The 18,205-nt window shown below is 41.8% G+C and overlaps 1 protein-coding gene across 7 annotated transcripts in view; it reads left to right on the top strand.

The window, feature by feature from the left end:
* The window catches only part of LOC117213523 (histone-lysine N-methyltransferase 2D-like), a 66,130-nt gene that overhangs the window by 17,941 nt on the left and 29,984 nt on the right, over positions 1-18,205 (top strand). For 2 of the 7 annotated variants that reach the window (XM_033458936.1, XM_033458940.1), the window contains exons 1-3: positions 1,708-2,617; positions 9,457-9,501; positions 9,801-9,828. In XM_033458936.1, the coding sequence (XP_033314827.1) occupies positions 2,540-2,617; positions 9,457-9,501; positions 9,801-9,828 (151 nt within the window). In that variant the 5' untranslated portion in view covers positions 1,708-2,539. Of the gene's footprint in view, positions 1-1,707; positions 2,618-9,456; positions 9,502-9,800; positions 9,829-10,208; positions 12,222-18,205 lie in introns of those variants that run through there. The other 5 variants (XM_033458935.1, XM_033458934.1, XM_033458933.1 and 2 more) reach the window with 5 other exon arrangements.

The raw sequence follows: 18,205 nt of genomic DNA, 5'->3' as shown, positions 1-18,205 counted from the left end.
CAGCGTACAGCGTACAGAACAGTGTACAGAAACAAGGAAGTGGAAGCATGTTTGATGGAAACGATGGAAATTTCACCCTTTTTCACTTTCTACTTTACAGTTTTTACTTACTTTTACTAACTTTTCTCTGGCTATTGGAAGACCGTTGAATCGACGTGTACGTTAACTAGAAATATTTTTGACGATCACGGGTGCACGAACGCGTATACTATAAAGTTTCACTCCTTAGATTCTGACGATAAGTACATCAACAATGTACAACAATCTCTTGGTTTGGGACGAGAAGCTTGGTGTAAAAGTATCTCGAGAACTGGGAAAGAAGAAAGTCGAGAAATCAGCGTGACGCTGAACACCGACATCGTGTCAAGCGTTTTCGCACGAATATCAATTCTCGAGACAGTTTCTCTCGTAGGACAGTGTCAGAACGGAAAGAAATGAAAAGGAAAGGAAAGGAAAGGAAAGGAAAGGAAAGGGAGGGAAAGGAAAGAAACGATAAAGCGACGAAAGATCGTAGTCGGTGTGCTTTTTAGGAAAGCATCGTCCACCGTTCAATTTCCTCTCTTCTCAGAGTAGGGGTAAACGGGCGAAAGAGAGAAGCGCGGAAGAATCACCTGGTGGATGGATGAAACAGGGTTTCTCTGATCCCCGACGAACCGTCAACCGAATCGATTCGCACGATTTACAAGCCACGAGCTACGATTGTCCTTCCCTTGTTTTAAATAGGTCCTGGCTCGTCGGTCAGCGGAACGCTGCTTCTGCATTCTGTTCCCTCTTCCTCGTTCCGGTCGAAGGAAGAGAGAGCCGAGAGAATATATGGTTAGCGCGCGCCAGTGTCTTCAGCGACGCGTCCTTTTCCCAGAGGAGCAAGTTTTCGTTCCGCATGTGTCTGTACGTGCGTTCCTCGTTCCGAGTAGGCGCGACTGCTGTCGGCGGAGCCGTTCATTCGCCGTTTCCAACGCGGCTACCAAGGACCTATCGCGATTTTCCAACACGTTCTCGTGGTCACGGTTCCAGTTTTCTATCTTTAGAACGTCTCCCGGGGCTCGGATCGTTCGCGTGACGATGATTTGCGCAACCGTGTTGCCTTCAGCCCGGACGAGCCGAGACTGAGCCACCGGTAACAAGTGCTCGGGTCGAGCACGCACATGCGCGCAGCCACATCCACCCCCTTGTCTTTTCCATCTTCCCTTACAAACCCCTTTCCTCTCCTATCGTCCCTCGCCCTCCAACCCCCACCGCTTATTTCCTTCCCCACTCGGCGTTAATCTTTCTCGATACAACCTGCGACCAATTAATCGAGCGCTTTGCGCTTTTCTTCACCGGCCGAGGCAACGAGTTCCTCTTCCACTCTCGAGCGTTTTCGACGTCGCAAGTCGCGTCGGACTGGGTTGCATGGCTGTATATGTAAACCGGCGAGGAACCATGCTCCTTTACGTACCTTTAGCCTCTGAAAAAAAGCGTTACACGTTAGAATAGACGACGTTCGTAATATCGTAACGAATATACTTTCACGCAATTTTCCGTACGAAATAAGATAAAACGAAACTACTCGTGTAAATATATTTTACGATCGTAACCATGGTCACCTCCGAACAAGGTGGAACGGTGAAGCGGTGGAACGCTAACCTGGCTACCGGCAGCAGTAAATCCGACAGGTGTGTTTACGTTCGTTAAGGACGCAGGACGAGAGGGTTCCGTGAAAAGGCCGGAAGATGCTCGGCTCGCGAGCACCTACCAATCAGCTGGCTTTGCGTTAATTCAACCTAAAGCCGCGCGGCGAGGTTTCCGTTCTTTTCTCGCAGAGGCCGTTTCTTAGTCAGTTCGTGACGACGCGTGCCCTCGACGCGACGTACCTCTCGATCTCGTTCGATAAATCCATTTTCCCCTGATCGATCCGCGACCATTCCACGACACGCTCTCTTCTTTCCTGTTGTCGTCGTCAACTTGCCGGACGGACGTTCGCTTTTACCCAATTCCCTCCTTTCGATTCGTGTTGATCAATCGGACTCGACCAACGATCGATCGGCGATCCGACCGATAAAATCCGACTGTCTGACAACGGTGAACGATTTCGTGATAATTCGTCAAGTTGGAGCGGCACGGAAAGTTGCTCGGGTTCTAAAAAAGGGGAGCGGGAACGCGCGTTCGTATAAAAGTGCGACAAACGATCAACGATCGAACAAGGAGAGAAGATTATCGAAGAATTAACAATATATCGTCGTGATGATAGATATTGTCGCGTCAGTTTGCTATGCAAGCGCGATACGTATGTAAATTTACCGCGTATTAACATATTCGAAATTATCCGATGAAAATTGTTGTTGCACGCGATAAAAGATAATTACGTAATTAGCCCGTAATTATTTCCTTCTATGTGTACGTATCTTTTTGTTCCTAGAACGGTATTTCGTATATATATATACATATTTATATAACGGTACTTTGTCATGTATAAACGAACGACACGGTTACGTGGTTATTTCGCATATTTGTATAAAAAATAAGTGTGAAATTTGCGTTGTACAGTGAAAAACGATGAATGTTGATAAGTACGAGAAGTGCCAAAGATATCGGTGAGGCGAACCTAGACGAAAACAGCGACCCTTTTGTCGGCCAGGTAAGCGCAACGAAAGACCTTGGAAATCTTTTTTGCTTCTTTCACTTGCGATTTATGCAATTCCTACTGTATTCCCGTTATTACCGCCATGTGATCTACGGAGCATGTACTCGTGTATTCGGCTCGATGATTCTTACACGTTCTGTAATCATACAGGTCTATCGCTCCGTTAAACGATCCTACTCGTTACGAAGTTACATACTCCTCTTGTACTCGTAAATCTACGATATAATTCGCTGTACTAAAAGCATGTTAAAACGGAAGGTTAGTTTTACAAAGCGTTTTACAAAGTTTGAGTTATCCTAGATATCTTTTTCGAATCGGAAAAACTGAAAATCATTCGAGTCTTTGTTCGAGCGAGACCGAGACAGAGGGTGAAGAAATACCTTTGTATACCAATGAATAGCGGCATAGTTACATTTTGCCACCGCATATAACACGATTTAATTTTGTTCGTTTGCTCTGAGACTATAGCTTCCTTCAAGTTGCGTAAAGCGTTTTGTAGGTATTTGTACGAAACTAAATTATTGTTTCTACAAGTTATACATTCTCTCTCTCTCTCTCTATCTATCCATCTATCTATCTATCTCCCTATCTATCTATCTCGTGTACGATCGTAGGGATTTTAGTGAAATTCCAAACCAATTTAAAATCGACTAATACGGATTGCCATTGTTATTCGTGTTTTATTTGCTGACACAAGCTTTAAACATAGTTCGGAAGTTCTACATACGGAGCTTGTGTTCATCTATCGTATACAAAGTTCGTGTGAGTTGAACCGAGATAAAAACATTTGTGCGTTGCGCGAATAACTTTGAATGGTACGAATAATACAGACGATGTTGGTGGCATGTTCGAATGTTCGTTCCATTTAATTCGTCTAGTTGTTGCGTACTTGTAAGTACTTTTAATTTATGTTATAAGGATAAATTATAGATATGCGTTAACGCTTGAAAACGCTTGACGAACTTGGGTCGCTTGTTTGTTGTAAATTAACGTAAATTTCATATAAATACATCTTTACGAAGAAAAAGATGACTGTTTGGTAGTACATAAGTACAGTTTCTATTACGTACGTACAATTCTAAACTCAAACACGTTTTCTGCGTTATTTCTTCGATATTGCCAAGAAAGTGAAAAGTGAAATTGTTTTTGCAAAGGGTAAATTGGTCGCTATAGGATATCCGGCGATGTTACAAGGCGAATAATTATTGCCAGTTATAACTGAAACGAAAGCAATACGAGAGGATAATTTTTCAAGAAGACAATGCTGCTGTTCGCGTCTAACGGCTTGTAATCAAGGAGGTAGTTTCGAGATTTTGGAGTAGAATTATTAGCATGGACAGCGTCGAGAAAATGTCGTTGAGCTTAAAGAAAGAGTAGAATCCGCTTCGGATTTTTATTGCGCATATTCGAAACGAAGCCAAGTATCGAACGAAAAAGTAACAAAATTAACGTAAAGTATATTTTTTCGTACCTTTTATCTACCGAAAAGCACGATGCGATCGATCAACTGTAATTTTATCGAAGGATATTCCTCCAACGTTTGATATCGATAACTAACTCGAGAATTGCAACAGGATTTGTGTTATATCGTCCTGGTAGATGGTTTATCAGCGAGTTATCAAGTATGCCGGGTCGAAGGAGGGTGGCTCCGAAGAGGGAGAGAAATTTTTAATTTAGAGCGAATCAGCAGCCGGGTGTTACGGCTAGTCGAGTTATTTTACTCTCGGCGCTTGTTTAAAATCTTGCAAAGTTAAGAGAACAGCTGCTTGGCGTAAACGAAACGAGCAAGATATTATCAAGCAAGGAATCGTGTCGTTTTCAAAGAAAATTAACTAAACGATATTAAGGTGCGATAGCTATAGTCAAAATTGACTGATATAACGTCGGTAATAATAAAAGTTGCATATTTTTATACTCGTCTCTTTCGAAAGAACTCACCAAGCCAGAAGGGAATTATCACTGAAATACCGTGAAGCGTTTGAGCGTTTACTATCTTTACGGACTCGGAGGGAGAGTAAGTAAATGGGGAAAATGTGTCGAATTTATTTATTTGTATGTCGGTATACTTTCACCTTTTTCGGTTACCCACTAGTAACCGACTAGCTGGTCGGTGAAGCTTTTTCCAAAAAATCGGTTTCTATTTCTTTCACTTTTAAAATTGTTTCTATTTTTACCGTGTCTTTGTATAGAGCTTGCTGCAAAAAAAGTCATCGATTTCATTATTCGTTTCTTCGGAATACACGCGTTTAAGTCAATAAGCGTATAGTTTCACGCGATCGCTAACGATGTATTCGTAATTAATGGATTAAGCAGAATGACTTTCAAGGATAGCTTTTAATTACTTCCTGTAATCACCTTAATTCCGTTATGAATCTGTTACGCGTCCAATTAGCGTAAATTCACGAGGTATGTATCAAGGGTGTATAAGATATATTCTCTTTACGAAAGAAGCAAAACTTGAACTTGTTCCGAATTAAAATGCACTTTCTCTTTTGACGCTTGTCTTTCCGATATTATTTAATTGCAGGAAATAAGGAGAAAAACAGAAAATTATCAAGTTAACGAGTAGACCACACGGTTCTAAATCTCTCGCCTATTCAAAGTGGATTAAAAATAATATGTTAAATCGTCGAACGTCTCTCGTAACTCGATTACCGAGTAATTCGTTTCTATGTATATTAAAATTAGCGAGCAGTATTAAACGTAAAGATCCGAATCTGTACAGGATGTTACGTATGCTGTTCGCCGTTCTCTTTTATTTTCTTTTTTCTCAAGCGCTAGTTTTTTATGAGAAACGGCAAAGGTCAAAGTTTTACGATCTTTTAGACGCCGTACAATGGCGTCAGTAAATTTTTTTTAATTTACCACCGTCCTTTAAATCGATAGTTAAAATCTTTTTTACGAAACGAGTGTTCGATACGACCCAAGTACGACGTAGTGATATTCGGTAACATGGAAGTATAAAAATGGAAGAATTTTTTGCAATTTTTAGACGATTTCGTCGGTAGTTCAGTAATTACAGTACAGTCACCGTTACGTGCACGTATGTATCGCGACTGTTATACCACGTTTATCATTTTGATTTATACGGTTAGAAAAAGTTAGAGAAAGGGAAAAAATGCTGGCAAGCAGTGGTATAAACTATTGGCTCTGTACGCGCATGCAGCGTTGTCGTCGTAACAGAAAATTTCTCGCCGAATAGAATTTTCTTTATATTACGATAGAAAAGGAGCAACGTTTTATCTTCGACACGGGGAATTTGGGATAATCCGTAACACGGATAATCCACGCGCGATCAATCCTTCCGCATACAAGGTTACGTTATTGGATTTAAAGGTCTCGATACATGGTACATACATATCGCAAAGCAAATATCGCATCAGAATACGTTATCGTCTTACGGATAGTTAGGTACTTTAACGTTGTTTATTCGATTCGTTGATAAATATGTCTATTATGACGATCGATCTGGTCCGATCGGTACATTCTCCTCTACAAACAAATCATCATTTAGAATATGACAATTTTGCTTACCATCGCTCTTCTTCCGTTCACCGCGCGTAAACATACATGATATTTACATGTTCCCGTTCTTGACGATTTTAAACGAAATCTTATTTAGCTCGTTTTCCTCTTTTTTTTTATCGTCCCGGCGAGCTTTCAATTTCGTCCATCTCGTTATCCTATTTCCTTGTTACCTTCTTTTCGTTTCACCCTTTTGTTTTTCACCGGGGAATGTGGATCGCCTGCTTGTTTTCCTTGGTATCTCTTTTTCCTGCGTTAGCCGCCGCCGTTAACGATCTCTTTTGCTCTCTCTCTCTCTCTTTTTTTTATTTCTCGATATTTGAGCGATTTTCGGCTGCTGTACATACTCCATCGAATTTATCATACCTTTTTGCGTACACGAGTAAGTACCTACATACGTAATTGCACGGTGTGCCGTATGACTCCTCCTACTTCCTGTCTTTTGCCCAATTTCCAACTCCAAATTCACTGTACGGCCATGTATTTATGCACCACGCTTTCTCCGCCGTTCCTTCTTCGTTTCGATTCAACTTTTAATTCAACTACGCTACAAGCGAACCTATACGCGTACACGATACAGCGATAGTACTACTTTTCTATAGATAGCATCAACATTTACATTACGTACAATAGTACGAGAATACGAACACTAACCGAATAAAAAGGTTACTTTGGCAGGATTTGACGATAGTCGGAAATTACGTGCAAAGGATAGTCGACGAAGATGTATTTTTGTTGTGAAGAAATAAAAATTTCGAATACGCGCAAGTACGTGCATGTATCGAAGGAAAAAATTGTCAGACAAGTCGAACCGTGCGCTTCCTTATCGTAGATCGTATCGCACATCCTCGATTGACGACTGTGGAATGCCTCGGGGATTCTTCCGAGAATTTTCATTCCAAGCGAAATTATAATTCCAGGCACAGACGCGGCCTCGAGAGGTCGAAACTCGATGGACGAGTTGCCACTAACCGAAACGAGAATCACTGAATCTAGTATTTTCTAATTCGTGGTGTCCATAATTATTTATCGATGACAACGAAATCGCTCGAAATACGTCTGCGCTATTTTGTTGCTCTGGAAAGAAACTAATCTTACGAGAATCGATAGCGCAAGTATGTATGGAGAAACGTGTTTTACAAACGGTATTTCGATGGTTTATTCGATTTCCTCGATTCCGAGCAACGTGTTTAATTTGTCGTACCTTGGTCCGAAGGTAATCGCACGATCAAGGATTCGAGATTGAAAGTCGATTGCCTGTGATCTGTACATGTGATCCGTAGGATCGATCATCAGAGAGCGATCATCCGGCAGTGGCACGAAATCGCGCCAGAAACCAAGCGAAAAAGACCGAGCGAGTCTGGCATTATCGATGATTTCCGAATCACCGTGAATAGTCGAAAATTTGAAATGCTAATTATCCAGTCCGGGACGACTCAACGTCAATTACCAGATTTTAAACGAACGTCTGCCGCGCTATTTAAGTTGGCGGCGGCCAAACGGTAGAGTTCGATCGAAATTATCGAGGCGATCGTTAAAATTTTTTTGCCACGAAAAGGAAGGACTTGGATCGGTCCAGTCGAAGGTTGATGGGGAATATCCTGTCAAGAGCAACACGGGTTCAACCAATTCCACCGATTATCGAACATGTATCCGCTTTAGTGTTCCCGCATACCTATGCGTTCGAGCCTCTTTTCTTTTCATAGACTATGCAGAGTTCCAGCCAGATATCACATTTTTCATCGACATCGCGTATCGTATCGTACGATGTATCGTATAATATGTTTCGCGTAAAAGTTAGTCGATTTAAAACGTTGCCAGAGGTAAAGAACGCACCTGTCGTTCTACAAAGTCAGTTTTCTAAGCGTTATGCAATGTATATTTAACGTAACGTTTATCCCACCCTTCGATACTAATATTTCTCTCTCGATGGAGAAGTACGTCGCTGTAACGTCATTTCGCTTTAATTTAACTTTTAACGAACCTTTAAATCGTAGTTGGATCCGCCTCTTTAAACCAACTTTCCGAAGAGATTGGAACTTTGAAATCTTAGGAATAATAATATTTCTTTACGAAGTAAGAAATAATTTTGCGGTGACATCGCGGTGTTAAAGTTGCAAATTCCATTCCTATATATTCGGTGATTGGAGGTTCCGCGCCATTGAGAATTGAAATTCATTGTAAAATAGGTTATGCTTACTGGTTATACTTATCGTTCGCTTCGAAATATTATTTATCTTTGATAGTAAGAATGTTGCAGTCGCTCGGAAGACGAAAAAATTTCTTTCGATCGGCTCGTTCGATTCGATGCAGATGTAAACCGTGTTCGTGGATAGGGGATCTCGAGAGAGACGTATCCGTACGGCAGGAAGCGGCAGAAAATAGCGGCAAACGGCAGTAAACGGCGGTAAACGGCAGTTCGAAGAGCCAAGTATCGAGTACCAGGACATAAAGATTAGGCTCTTTTCCTTGGACCCCATCGGGACAGGCGCGTATTTAGCAACAAACCCGTAGATTACAGGAGCAACCTAGACATATAATTAGACCGAGGTATCTCGTGAGAAAATGCCCGACCGCTTAATAGCTTCGGGTCACGGAACCTAAGGGAACTTGTACCGATTTCAGATCGGTAGTCTTGTTTATTCGTGAGAGAGTATTCGATGGTCGCGTCGCGTCGCATCCAAGTGATTCATGGACGCCGTGCTCGCTCATTCATGGAAAGTACGTATCGGCTCGACACTGTTGCCAATATATATTGTAGTTTCGAACGAACAAGTATCGAGTCAGTTCATTTTCGGACGTGTACGTAAATCTGCTTGTTAAAAACGTTTTAACACGCGTCTGTAATACGCAAAGTATTTTTTACGTCGTAGCGGCTTTTTAAGGCGCGCTCCGTAGAAAAACATAACTCGTTGATCAGAAATATGTACATGTATGCGTGATGTATGCTTTGCGGCATATCACGACTGATTGCTATATTGCTGATATTGTAAAATCTGAAACCGAAGGCAACAAATACGACGAAGAAACGAATGGGAAATTTAGTAGCAATAACAAGCGAACAACGGTTAGCGATTTATCAAGTATAAATATATATATATATATATATATATATATATGTATATAATGCATACATACAATATATACATACGAGAATTAAACGATTAAAAAGAATAGCAGGCCAACACCGTTCGGTATCTTTCACGATCAGCGTTACGCGCTAATGGACTGCATTACTTAACTCTGTTTTTTCAAAAAGGCTTGTATTATACGTAAAATTATGTTAACGAGTTTGTTCGATGTTTCAGACGATGCAGACCAAGAACGTAAACGAGACTGCGTACAAAAGCGACGTGAGTATTACGCGCGTTTACATGTTCCTAAAATGCGAATCTGTATACTCTGTAAGATAGATTATTTCGAAATACGTGGAATTTAACGAATATAGATAACAGTGAACGTGAAATTCAGTTTCACGTCGAGGCGAAATTGTTTTCTTATTTTGACGTACCATTTTCACTAAAAAAGCTCGATATAAGTATACTCTAGAAATAATTTTTTCACTGACAGACATTTCCGATAGACATTTTCACGTATAAGCGTCCCTTTAAGTTTGGCTTAAACTCTTGCGTGTTCTCTTTGTGTGTTACAGAAACGCCGGCTCGACTGCTCGACTGGAAGTAAGCAAGCTTTTATCTTGGAAACTAACCGGTCCTTTGTACAAAGATGACGAAAATATTCGATGTTTCGATGTTTATAAAAAAAAAAAAAAAAAGAGAGAGAGAAGAAAAACTTTCCGCGAACATTCCTACGAACATAACTACAATGCATAAAATGAAATTTTTTGAAATTACCGCGCTCTTGTACGTGTTGTTAAGAACGTTAAAATTAGTTTATTTCGTTCCTTCGACTTGTAGCGATAGACTTTTCGTTATGTAAATTACGTTTGCTCTTTATTCGATTAATTGATGGTTTTCGACGCAAAACGGCTATCGCTCGATACATTTTTGCGCGTATAAATAGGATTCGAAATAGAAATCAAATAGAGAAATCTCGGACATGCGTTGGTTAAAGTTTGATGGAAAGGAAGGCAAAGATAAAAAGGGATCGTTAGTCGAATTAGCGTGTTCCGATGGACGTTTGAACTCGGATCGGGTTACACCGAACCGTTCACGGCTAACCGAGTGTTGGAGCCGGACTGGACAAAGCGAGTACGTTCATGATGTCAACGTTCCAGTATGTTAACGCGATAGTTACTCGCGTTACTCGTCGTTACTAGTCGTTACTATTGGCGCGGTGATCTTTAGTCGATCGGAAAGATGATAAACGGATGGATCGATAAAGCAGAGATCCAAGCGCTGCGAGTCACCTGGTAAAGATCGTCGAACCCTGCAGAGGCGCCTCGACCTTCGTTGCGGGTCTGAAAGGATTAAGAATCCTCTTGTTCGCCGTAAACCTTGGCCGTAGGTTGCTGGTGGGGCGAGCCAGGCGCGGACAAGAGAGAGGAGACGATCGTTCCCGGTACCCACCTGGCGTCTCACCCGAGGCTTCACGCCAAGTACTACGTCGCTGCTCGAACGAGCTGCCTCCTATGGGATAGCACGCGTCAGACAAAGTTGTGAAAACCGTCGACCACGAGGTTTTTTTCATTAAGAATCGGTGCAGCGCGCTGAACGCGATCGAAATCCGTCGAAACGATCGAATCGCGTGCAACGGTGAAGTCGAAAGGCGGCGGCGGCCAAGTTAGCCAGGTGAAGCAAAACAGGTGAACTAAACGTGGAAAACGCTGGTTAACTCGCCGTGGGATCACGCGCACCCGTCAACGAAACGATCGATTTCTCGGAAATCGATCATCGTGTTCGGTAGCTTGGTCTTCGATCTCAAGGCGATTCGTATTGTATTAACGCGGCGCGTACCTTGGATAGGTTAAATAAAATTCGTCTTTGTGCGGATATTTCACGGGCGTGGAGAACGTGCGATTTGAAAAGGTGCCTCAGAGTACACGCGCGTTCGTGTTCGGATACGCAGAACAAGTGAAAGGTAACGTTCAGTCTACTATGTACCTTTGAAAAGAGCATCGGTTTTCTCTTTTTCTTCTATCTTTTTCCTTCTTATATCCTTGCTGCACCGTACCGCTGAATTTTCAGCAGTTTAACGACGTTCGAAACGTTTTTTAAGCGACGCGACGTTCAGCGAGGTACGGTTGCAATTAATAGCGTTCGAACAAATTTCCAACGAATTTTCCAACGAATTTTCCAACGTTGCAATCGAAGGATTTATAAGAGTAGACACGTGCAAACGGAAACGAATTGATACGCGAAAGGTCAGAGGAGCTGTCAATGGAAACATCGTGCAGGATGCTCATGGCGAAATAACTTATTGGAAATTTTATTAGAACATTACCGACTAACTACATAGATAGCAAATGCCGTCCGATGTGGAATAAGGAGGAAACGGAAACTATATCGAATAAACCATGAATCTTTGGATTAAAGAAACTCGCATCGTCAATGTGGAATTACTATTAAGCAAAAACGTAACTAGCAACGTTCGACGAAGCTGGACGTTGCATCGATTTCTAGTAAAGAAAAAGAAAGGAACGAGACGCTTGCGAAATCCGAATGAAAGAAGCGTCGTATAGACGTAGAAAGAAATTGGACTACGCGGGAAGGAGAAAGCGAGATAAGCCGGCGAAAAGAATATCGTAAACGTTTGCGTGTGAAAGATTGTAAGGAAGGTACCTACACACACGTTTACTTGGTTAGGACGAAAGCCTGAAATCGGATGTAGAGAAGATGGAAAGAAGCGCGTTCGCCCGGAATGCGCGAACCTAAGTGGGGCGCGGAGGGTACCGTGTAAATAAAACGTACATTGTATATACTGGCGCTTGTTAGGGCGCTGAGACGCTGCGTGCGCGTGTTTCCAGTTTCAAGGGAATTTTCCCCTTTGCAATCTTGATTTTTGCGTGTGAAGTGCGGCCACAGTGGCACCAGGAGGGGGACACGTGCTAGCTGCTTGAAAATATCTTCTGCTACGCGATTGTTGCGCGACCATCGTGGGATACCTCTGAGAGGTAAAATACCTTTCTTGAAAATAGTTGACATTAACGTAGTGTCTCGTGTTTGCCGCGATCGATGCCTATATTCGCTAGATTTCGGTCGAATTAATTCCGATGGGTATATAGGGTCAGACTGTATCTCTACTACCCGCAAATGCAAATCGATATTCTCGTAATTAATAGTCGCGTTGATCAAACGTCGTACGATCCTCCATTGTCGCTAAGCGAATCGATAGATGCTCCATGTTCTCTGTAAAACGTGTTTTTCAAACGAGGCAAGTTTAACCGATTAACGCGCGTCCTTTCTTTATAACGCGATATCGCACAATACTTTGTCTACGAAGCGACATCAAAATTTCACGCGACAATTTTCCAATTATTTTCTAATAACTTTCTAATAATCTCCGATAGGCTGTAACTAACGCGATATTTCGAAGCTTTACGACTCGGTTAATTATACGAATCGCGTCTTTATTATAGCGTAAAACCTGTTTTAATCATAATGCTCTAACTACGATGATGTAAAACAAAACGGCTACGGCAAGCCGCTTCTAACATTATCCAATTAACATCGACGGTAATTTCCAGCTAATCGTTTAACAAATACCTGTGTACAAATTACTTTCCAATTACGCGGTGTTCCAATTACCTTTGCGATAATGGATAAAAGACATTTTTAATACTGTCGTCGCAAAGTTCATCTTGAAACTTTACCTTTAAATTTTGGTTTTTTAATTACCAAACTTTAGCTTTACTTGCTTTACTAAGAATAAAGATTAAATTCTGTCTAACGAGATTGGGCTTGGGTGTTTATATAAATGAGAGATTCCTCTTATCCTTTCGATGAAAAAAGAATTAAACATCGTGTTTGGCTGTGGCTTAGACTTTTCAATCTGGCCACCGTGGGCTGTCCCGCAACGTTTGCATGAAATAACGAATACTCGATTTCGTAATATAATATCAATTATTCGTTGGCCTGTTATTTTGATAATGCGTTACATACGCTGTCACAAATGCACAACCGTAGGCAGAATACTTTCTATGAATCTAGAAAAATAAAGTCGAGCATTGGTAACACGTACGTGCAGAAAAAAGTTGTTCGAAATGCTTGACGATATATTTCAAGGTGATGAAAATGGGTGAGGTGTGCTCCGATGTAAACGAAGTACCAGTTGTATATATAAGAGCAAAGTTGACTAAACATTCGTTAAACGAGAGAAAATTGTCCTTGTACCGCCGAGGGTCTATAAATGTATTATTGAATCGAAGCAACGTTGTCTGGAATTTGTGCCAGCGTATTACGATGGAAGGTTTCAAGCAAGTTGTAAATACGATATCGCGGACGTGCTCGGTGAATGTACTCGCGTACACACTCGCGTACACACTCGCGTACACACTCGCGTACACACTCGCGTAACTATTTACGTAGAATATTTTTTACAAAGAGAAATTTGCGGTTTTGTTGGCCTGCGACGTATAATATTTATCAGATTTTTCGTTTCTTATCAGTAAGTAGTAAACATAACGGTTATAAAGAAGGTAACATTTTCTTTCAGAGTACGCGTATGTACGTATAACTGGTGTTTTTAAACTTCCGAGGGTCGTAATTGAAACATTCAAATAAATTCCGTTTACTACTTGAATCGTGTATAAAAGTTTGCCTTCTAACTTGTTAGCGATCGTTATTATTAATAGTTAAAAAGTAATATCACGCGATAATTGAACAACAGATGGACCAGCTTTTCGGCTATAAAGTATTTTCACGCGGTTACGTATTATACGACCACTCCGTTATTCATTTGTTTTTAGAGTGTCGTAGCCGATAAGTTTCTGTTACGATATTATAGATTACTGGTTCGTCAGAAAGCAGACAATCGAATCGCAGGATGGAAATAAAATCTTAAACAGCCATCTTTGCGAGCGTTGAAGATGAAACTGTATACAATTGTAGATAGCCCAGTTCGATGAATAGCCGTAGTAACCTAGAAACTACGTCGAATCGGAACACCGGGAATTGTTCGACATGTCGGTAGAAGTTCTCTGAACGTAAGTAACGCATAGTTGTCGACTACTTAATTACGAGTCGAATAATTCGTAATTTTTGATAGCGGCCATCGACGAAAAGTGTCCTACTTCTTGTCGAGATAAAACGTCGTTTTCCATTTTCATTCGTATCGTCTCAAGCCCTTGACTGACGTCTCTGTCAAGACTGGCCAACCCCTGGATCGTAATCTAAACGTTGATATCAATAACGTCGAGACGGCATACGCATAGAAACGTAACAAAAGTAATTTAGTAATTTAACGCTCGAATTGCGATTGAATTTTCAATGGTATCGTAACAAAGACTGTTTAGAAAGATTCCAGGCGAATTCACCGGAGAAAATACCGTACGTAATTATGCGATGTTTCGACGGTAACAGTATTACTCGTGGCTGTGCTCTTCGCCCGGTCTCCCAATTAATTACGGCCCTCGTAGCTAATGCAAGTAACGACGTATCCTCTGTTGCTCGAAAATAACTAAACGGCAGACTATCGCCGGTTGAGTGGAAATTCGCCAGTTAGAACACTGGCCAACTCTATCACCGACCTATAACCAAGACGTATGAAACGAATATTATATATTTGTACTTTTACACAATTGCCAACGTCTAGCGTTTTGATTCACGCGTCGAGTCTAAAATCATATGCTGTAGTTTGACCGATTTCACACGGTTTTTATCAATCGTTCGCCTAACTCGTTATGTAATTACAATTAATAGCTTATTTTTCTTTTGGTTCGACCGTCTTCACGCGTAAATGCGTAATACGTAATGAAATTAGCATACGCTTGACTACAGCCTAGTTAAGAAAGTAGGGAATCGTCGGAAACTGGCAGAGGCGATGTAAAAGTTTTACTCGGCTTTCGTCATCCGTTACTTTATCGCCGTATACGTTACGATTTAATAGATTATACGATCGTCGAAGCGGACTACTGTTACAGTTTCTTTCGTGTATAGGCTTGTTCAAACTCGGCTGTACGGTATACGTAGTTTGTATTGGAACGAAGTTGACGAGCGATCATCGACGGTCATCCAGCACGAAGGGAACGACCGTCGGATGACGTAGAGGTATACGATTTACCTTTTTTCCTGGCAAATCTAGCGGGACACCGAGTGCGCTGGTTCAACATTCGACGAGTGTATAGGTGGATTTATTTTATCCCGGTAGGCCGATAGATAGTCAAAGGCGCTGTACAGTTAGCCACGAACGCACGATACGTATGGGAAGACGATGGCGAAACAGCAGATGTTCGTACCGTTGAAAATACAGGCGCACGTTTCGAGTCCTCGATTCTCGAGGGAGAAAATGGTTGGAACTGACGCGACAGATTCCTCGGGGCGATCTCTCGGGCAGAGGAGGTCGGGATACTCGTTCGACGGAACCAACTATCGAGCGAGATGCGGAGATAGGACGAGGAAACTCGATCGTTTATTATAGCGGAGAAATAGTGATTTTCGCGATTAGAAGGGAAAAATGGATCCACACGGTGCGGCGATGTAGGATCGTCAATGAGAAAACGAGCATAGCAAGGGCTGGAGAAACGAGAGCTTGTAAAACTGGTACAGAGGCGTTTTGCTTTTTGTCCGATGCTAATATTAAGTCGGTCGGGTAGCTTGACTCTTTCTTCGGCCGCTTGTTCGGATTTGCGCTCGTAGCGAGATATATTTCCTGGATCCGTGTTGTTTCGCGCAATTTCCATTCGATTCCGTTCCATTCGATCCGGCCAAGTGCTTCCGTCCCTTTATCCTAGGGGTAGGTGTTCCTATCCTTTTCGATAAATTCGTACGTAAATATTTTTCAGCTGGGGTAAAATTCAAGTGCCGTTCCTGCCGATCGTCGGTAGGCATCGGTGTAGCCCGAAGTATCGTATAAAGCAACGAGTCCCTATGCAAAAATAAGCCAAAACTAGAAAAGTAAAAAAGTAGAATGTTTATCACACGTACTAAGCGTTAACGCGTTTCTTCTAAAAAAGACTTTCTCGCAACCAGTTTCTCAGTGTATCTTTATGAATATATTTTTACGTAAATTTTCATATGGACTTGCAGAGATGGAATCGATTCTTGATTTCTTTCTATCTTTTTGTTTTTGTTTTTTGTTTTCTACAAAGGTCGTTAAACTGATCTTGATACAAATTCGTTAACTTTTATCATTTAAATAGTTGCTTTAGAAGGATCTTTTTTGATAATTTGACAAATTTTCGATATTATCGAAAAAAGAAAAAAAGAAACACGTCCAACGCTAAAAAAAGACTACCTTTACTTAATAAACGGTCAAACAAACCGAGTTGCGCGGCAGGCATTGAACGCTTTCGATTTCAGTTTGAACTTTCAACCCCCTAGATTTTTGCGAAGCGCGAAAAATAAACACGAAGAGAGTTACTCGCATTAAGGTTTCGTTTGAAAATCTATAATCGTACATCGGAGGGACGGTAAAAAGAGTACGAAGAACCGAGCATCGCAATGATTTTCCGATTCGCGGTAGGAATTGTGACACGTGGAAGAGGGACGCGATAGAATCGAACGAAATAAAAATTAGCGTGGCAATTTCATAGCGTGAGCTCTCTTTCTCCTCCTCTGCGCCGCTTTCTCCTTCGCTCTTGCTCGTAATTTTATGCCGCGACGAGAATTTTCATTCTCACGGTGGTAGAGCGCTGTGGCAGGGAGAGAGAACGAGGGACGCGGTCTCGATAGAGTAGAATGAAAACCCTCGGTAAAACTAGTTGCCTGGCAAAAACTAGACGCTATTCAAAGGCCGTTTGTAGGAAGGTGGACGGCGCGGTGCGGCGCGGCGATGCGTCGCGTCGGGAGCCGGCGCGCGGCGGTCTTCACGATGCAGCGCGGCACGGCGCGGCACGGCGCGGCACGGCGCGGCACGGCGCGGCGAGGAAACAGAAGCAACAGGAGAAGGAAGTGCGAGGAAGCGCCTCCTGCGAAAGGGACGGTCTACAAAAGAAGAATGAACCGAGACGAACCGGAGACCAGATGATTTCGTTAGCGGGATGCATCGCCGCTTGAGTGAATTTTTACTACGGCCCTGCTTCTCCTTCGAATATTATCGCGGTTCGCGTACTTGAAAAATATTATCTTACAACGTTTAACACGATGCTGCGATGTCTACCACGCCGTGGATATGATATTAATGTTTGGCGAATGAGGTGGTTCAAGGACCGAGTCAGAGTCTTTCTCTTCGTCATTCTTCGCCGAGAAATTCTTTCCAGGCCAAGTCTTTCCTGCATTTTAAACACAGAGTTGTACGAAATAAGAGAAAAACATCGTATTAACATAGGCTTTAAGGAAGGATTCTCGCGTAATAACAACATAAACAAGATTTTTATGAGTTTCTCTCTAGATTAACTACCGGTTATACGCGACTAGACCTCTTTGGGATGTAAATAGATAGGTACACTCGAAGTACAAATATCATTTTTTTGTTTTATTGCTTCTTATCGTTTATCGTATGTTGTACCAGTGTTGCTCTCGTCTTTCATCGTGTAACCATTGTCGAGAAATTTTCTTCGAGTTACTCGGTCTAATTAGGAATACAAAAAGTACGCGAAGCAAAAGGAATTTTTGTGTTTTTCGATGGTTTCGACATTTTTGTTTGTCAACGAGTAACGTGCCAGTGGAAGAAGAAGTTAAATGGAAATCGAACTTGCGCGGAATAATGTTCGTTCATCGATTGCGACTCAAGGTCGCTGATGATGAGATATTCTTTTTGATGCGACCAAAATGCATATTAGGTTGTACTTAATATAAGGTGTCAGAGAACCACTTCTGGCTTTCGAGCATAATTTCAAATATCGCTACTTGCACGAGAACGATCGATCGACCTCGAATATAATTATGTAGTTAAAATGCCAAAAGTATGACTTGCAAGTATAGTGCAAGAGGATAATAACAGACACCTTGAGTTTTGTTACTTTCAGTAACTTGTACCACTTTGCAATCGTAAACTATA

The sequence above is a fragment of the Bombus bifarius genome, unplaced genomic scaffold (genome assembly GCF_011952205.1).
Source record: "Bombus bifarius isolate JDL3187 unplaced genomic scaffold, Bbif_JDL3187 scf7180000009111, whole genome shotgun sequence".
NCBI lineage: Eukaryota > Metazoa > Arthropoda > Insecta > Hymenoptera > Apidae > Bombus > Bombus bifarius.
The sequence above is the reverse complement of the archived record's forward strand: the minus strand, read 5'-3'. Positions and strand labels throughout refer to the sequence as shown.